The sequence below is a fragment of the Triticum aestivum genome, chromosome 2D (assembly GCF_018294505.1).
Source record: "Triticum aestivum cultivar Chinese Spring chromosome 2D, IWGSC CS RefSeq v2.1, whole genome shotgun sequence".
Classification (NCBI taxonomy): Eukaryota; Viridiplantae; Streptophyta; class Magnoliopsida; order Poales; family Poaceae; genus Triticum; species Triticum aestivum.
Window position 1 is genome coordinate 393,504,773 of NC_057799.1, and position 3,949 is coordinate 393,508,721.

The 3,949-nt window shown below is 54.3% G+C and overlaps 1 protein-coding gene and 1 non-coding gene across 2 annotated transcripts; both read left to right on the forward strand.

Moving 5' to 3' along the window:
* Window positions 1-486: 486 nt before the first annotated feature.
* LOC123049398 (U-box domain-containing protein 26) lies at window positions 487-2,770 on the forward strand. The gene has a single exon (XM_044472323.1). The coding sequence runs from the start codon at window positions 1,334-1,336 to the stop codon at window positions 2,534-2,536; it is 1,203 nt and encodes a 400-aa protein (XP_044328258.1). The 5' UTR covers window positions 487-1,333; the 3' UTR covers window positions 2,537-2,770.
* A 61-nt stretch (window positions 2,771-2,831) lies between these two features.
* TRNAF-GAA (transfer RNA phenylalanine (anticodon GAA)) lies at window positions 2,832-2,904 on the forward strand. Its single transcript has one exon. It is a non-coding gene; the product is annotated as a tRNA-Phe (tRNA).
* The last annotated feature ends 1,045 nt before the right edge of the window (window positions 2,905-3,949 follow it).

The window sequence follows — 3,949 nt, forward strand, 5'->3', positions numbered from 1 at the left end:
TAAGAAAGATTCTCTCTCTCTGTCGTGGAGCTGCAGCACAACTGTTGCTGCTGTCGCAACATTTTCTGACAAACCGGACCAAAACAATAATGTTATTATAATTCAGATTCACCAAAAATGAAGGGCAAGGAAGGATCTAACGGATTAGCCCTGTTTCTGTCATAATGTCAATTTTTAGGTCATTATAGCGTACTGTACACTAATAACAGTCATTAAATGTACTCATGACCCATGTAGAGTAGGGAGGAAAAGGTTACCGCTGAAGAGTTGAGAGTTCAGAGTAGTCCACAGTTGGCAAACAGTGACACCACACAAATGTAGACAGTAACACCAAAGACATTTACCCCACAGATGAGAAGAGAAACATTTACCCATTCCATTATACTTTCAAGGCATGATCTCCTTTGGCCCCTAATTTCTCTGAACCTTGCAAGCTGCAGGATAGTATGCAAAACAGCAGTCAAATTGCTGGCAGAGCGGGCGTTCAGCCTCTTATTAATCCATTTTTAAAATGGTGCAGCCTCTCAAGTTGGCCGTTCCAAGCTGCACATTGCATTCCGGCCAGTCCCCAACTCTGACCGCCCCCATGTTTCCTTCCAGTATTCAACTTTCCTCGCTCATGGCGTGTACTGGTCCAATCACCAGACCAATCCCTTTCAAAGACTACCACCAAAAGAGAAAGTTCTCCAGCCGCTGCGGCTGCCTTTATCTTGCCATGACCATCGCACACACCTCCTCCTCTCTCGTCCTCCTCGCTCCTCCTCCCCCTCCTCTCTCTCCTCCAAGACAGAGAGACACACACAGAGAGAGCCCATATCATTTCCAGTACTGCCTGTGACACTTGTGCTGCTGCGACTCCTGTTGTTTGGCCAGCCTTGTGCCCATCATCTGCATCAAGTACGGCCATCATAGGGGCCGGGGCCGGCATCCCACGCAGTGACCGACCCTGCTGCGGTCACTTCACGGGTTTCGTCTGCCGCTGTTACATTACATCGCCATGGATTCTTGATGGGAGTGGCATGGGAGTGAGTGCCTCCAACCTCCAACGAGTTAAAAAAAAGCTTTCTGTGTGACCGCATTCCTCGAAATAAGTCGATCGCGGCCTACAAAGGCTTCTCCACCGATCGGCCGGAGCTGCAGATTTGTTTGCCATCTTTTGGGGTTTTCTTGATGAGTTCTTGGTTGGTATGAGTGGAGTGGTTTGCGATTCTCTTTTTCCTGCTTGGAGGAAGGATTAGGTTCTTCCATTTCTTGCTGGGTCCGTGCTCTTGTGTGGGCGTCTAGCTTCTTCCATTTCTTGTTGCATTCCTGCTGATCTCTGTGGGTGCCAGAGATGAGCGTACCGCACCTGTTCCGGTGTCCGATCAGCCTGGACATCTTCACGGACCCGGTGACGCTCTGCACGGGGCAGACGTACGACCGTCAATGCATCGAGCGGTGGCTCGCTGACGGCCACCGCACCTGCCCCGTCACAATGCAGGCCCTCGGCGACGCCGACACCACCGTGCTCGTGCCCAACCGCACCCTGCGCCACCTCATCGAGCGCTGGCTCTCCGCCGCCACCGACCACAGCCTCCCGGAGTCGGCGGACGACGATCCATCGCTTGCGGCGCTCAAGCGGTGCCTCCAGTCCGACGCCACCTCCGCCGCCGCCAAGATCGGCGCGCTCAAGAAGGTCTTGGCGCTGGCGTCCGAGTCCGACGTCGGCCGCGCGTGCATGCTGCAGCTGGGGTTCCTCTGCGTGCTCCTGCCGCTCGTCTTCCACGCCGCGCCGACCGCGCCAGCGCAGCGCCACGCGGAGGCGGAGGAGCTCGCGCTGCAGTGCGCGCTCAGCCTCATGCCGTCGAACGCCGCCGCGCCGCAGCTGGACTGCCTCAACATGCTCAAGAAGGAGGACAACCTGGCGTCCTTCGTCCGGCTGCTGGGGCGAGGCAGCGGCCGGGCCAAGGCAGGCCTGTGCCGCCTCCTGGAGACCGTCGCCACGGCCGCGGCGACGCGGGACCTGGCGCTCGTCGTGGCCGCCTCGCCGCGCGTGTGGCAGGCGCTCCTGCCGCTCCTGCAGCAGCACGCCGGCCCGGCCCCCGACGCGCGCGCCTCGGAGGCTGCGGTGCGCGCGATCGCTGCGGTCTGCGCGGCCGAGCCGGCGCGTGGCAGCGCCATCCACCACGGCGCGGTCGGCGCGCTCTTCAGGCACCTGTCGTGGTGGGCGTACGGCAAGGGCGGCGGGGCCGTGTCCAGCGCGCTGGCGGCGGTGGAGGCGCTGGCGGAGACGGAGGCCGGCCGGAGGGCGGTGGCGCGCGCGCCCGGCGCAACGCGGATTCTCGTGAGGCACGTGTTCATGATGTCATCGAGCAACGACGGGAGCGAGCACGCGGCGGCGGCGCTGCTAGCCGTGTGCAGGGAGTCGCGGGCGGCGCGGAGCGAGGCGGTGGGCGCCGGGGTGGTGACGCAGCTGCTGCTGCTGCTTCAGAGCCAGTGCGGCGCCAGGGCTAAGGCCAAGGCGAGGGCGCTGCTGAAGCTGCTCAAATCCAGGTGAACTAGAGCTGAGTACTCATTAGAGTTAGCGAGGATTTAGATGTTCTTGTAAGCTGTAAGTTTCTGCGTCAAGAATGTCTGCCAATGACATGGTATTCAATTCCGTGCAATTTATGTAGTAACTCTGTGAGATTAAATTGCCCGGACGTATTGTGGTGATTCTCTTGATTTGAACTGTTTTGTTACTGGAAACAGCAAGATGTAGGCGTACCATTAATCTGGAAAGATTGTTCGATTTAAGTAGTCTAACAGTTGCCCACTTTTAAATAGGAAAGTACAAAATACTTGACAGAATAGCGGGGATAGCTCAGTTGGGAGAGCGTCAGACTGAAGATCTGAAGGTCGCGTGTTCGATCCACGCTCACCGCATTCTCTTCTTTTTATTGAAATTTAAATTTAGTCTTCTAACTCATTCAAAATTGTTTCTAGATTTTGCACTTGATTTGTGAACTGCCTAACCAATCACTTTTTTAAAATCTGAAAATGGTATTCTATCGCCTGAGTTTTTTTCATAAGGCTGAATTCTTAAATAAATGAGGTGGCAGAATTTTGTGCGCTGAAACCAAACTTTTACTTTTTTTAACACACTACAGACACAAGCGCTCATATACATGCGCGTACACTCACCTCTATGAAGGCACACATGCACACCCTATCGCTATAAGCACTTCCGAAAGATTGAGCCGGCATATCATCTTGCACTTGATTTGTGAACTGCCTAACCAATCACTTTTTCAAAATCTGAAAATGGTATTCTATCGCCTGAGTTTTTTTCACAAGGCTGAATTCTTAAATAAATGATGTGGCAGAATTTTGTGCGCTGAAACCAAACTTTTATTTTTTTTAACACACTACAGACGCAAGCGCTCATATACACGCGCATACACTCACCCCTATGAAGGCACACACGCACACCCTACCGCTATGAGCACTTCCGAAAGATTGAGCCGGCATATCATCTTGAAATTTACGAAGTCACCTTAGGCACCTCGGTTGGGGAACGTAGTAATTTCAAAAAAAAATCCTACGCACATGCAAGATCATGGTGATGCATAGTAACGAGAGGGGAGAGTGTCGTCCACGTACCCTCGTAGACAGTTAAGCGGAAGCGTTATGACAACGCGGTTGATGTAGTCGTACGTCTTCACAGTCGACCGATCCTTAGTACCGAACGTACGGCACCTCCGCGTTCAGCACACGTTCAGCTCGGTGACGTCCCGCGATCTCACGATCCAGTAGAGCTCGAGGGAGAGTTTCGTCAGCACGACGGCGTGGTGACGATGTTGATGAAGCTACCGTCGCAGGGCTTCGCCTAAGCACCGTTACGATAGACCGAGGTGGATTATGGTGGAGGGGGCACCGCACACGGCTAAAAGATCAATGATCAATTGTTGTGTCTATGGGGTGCCCCCCT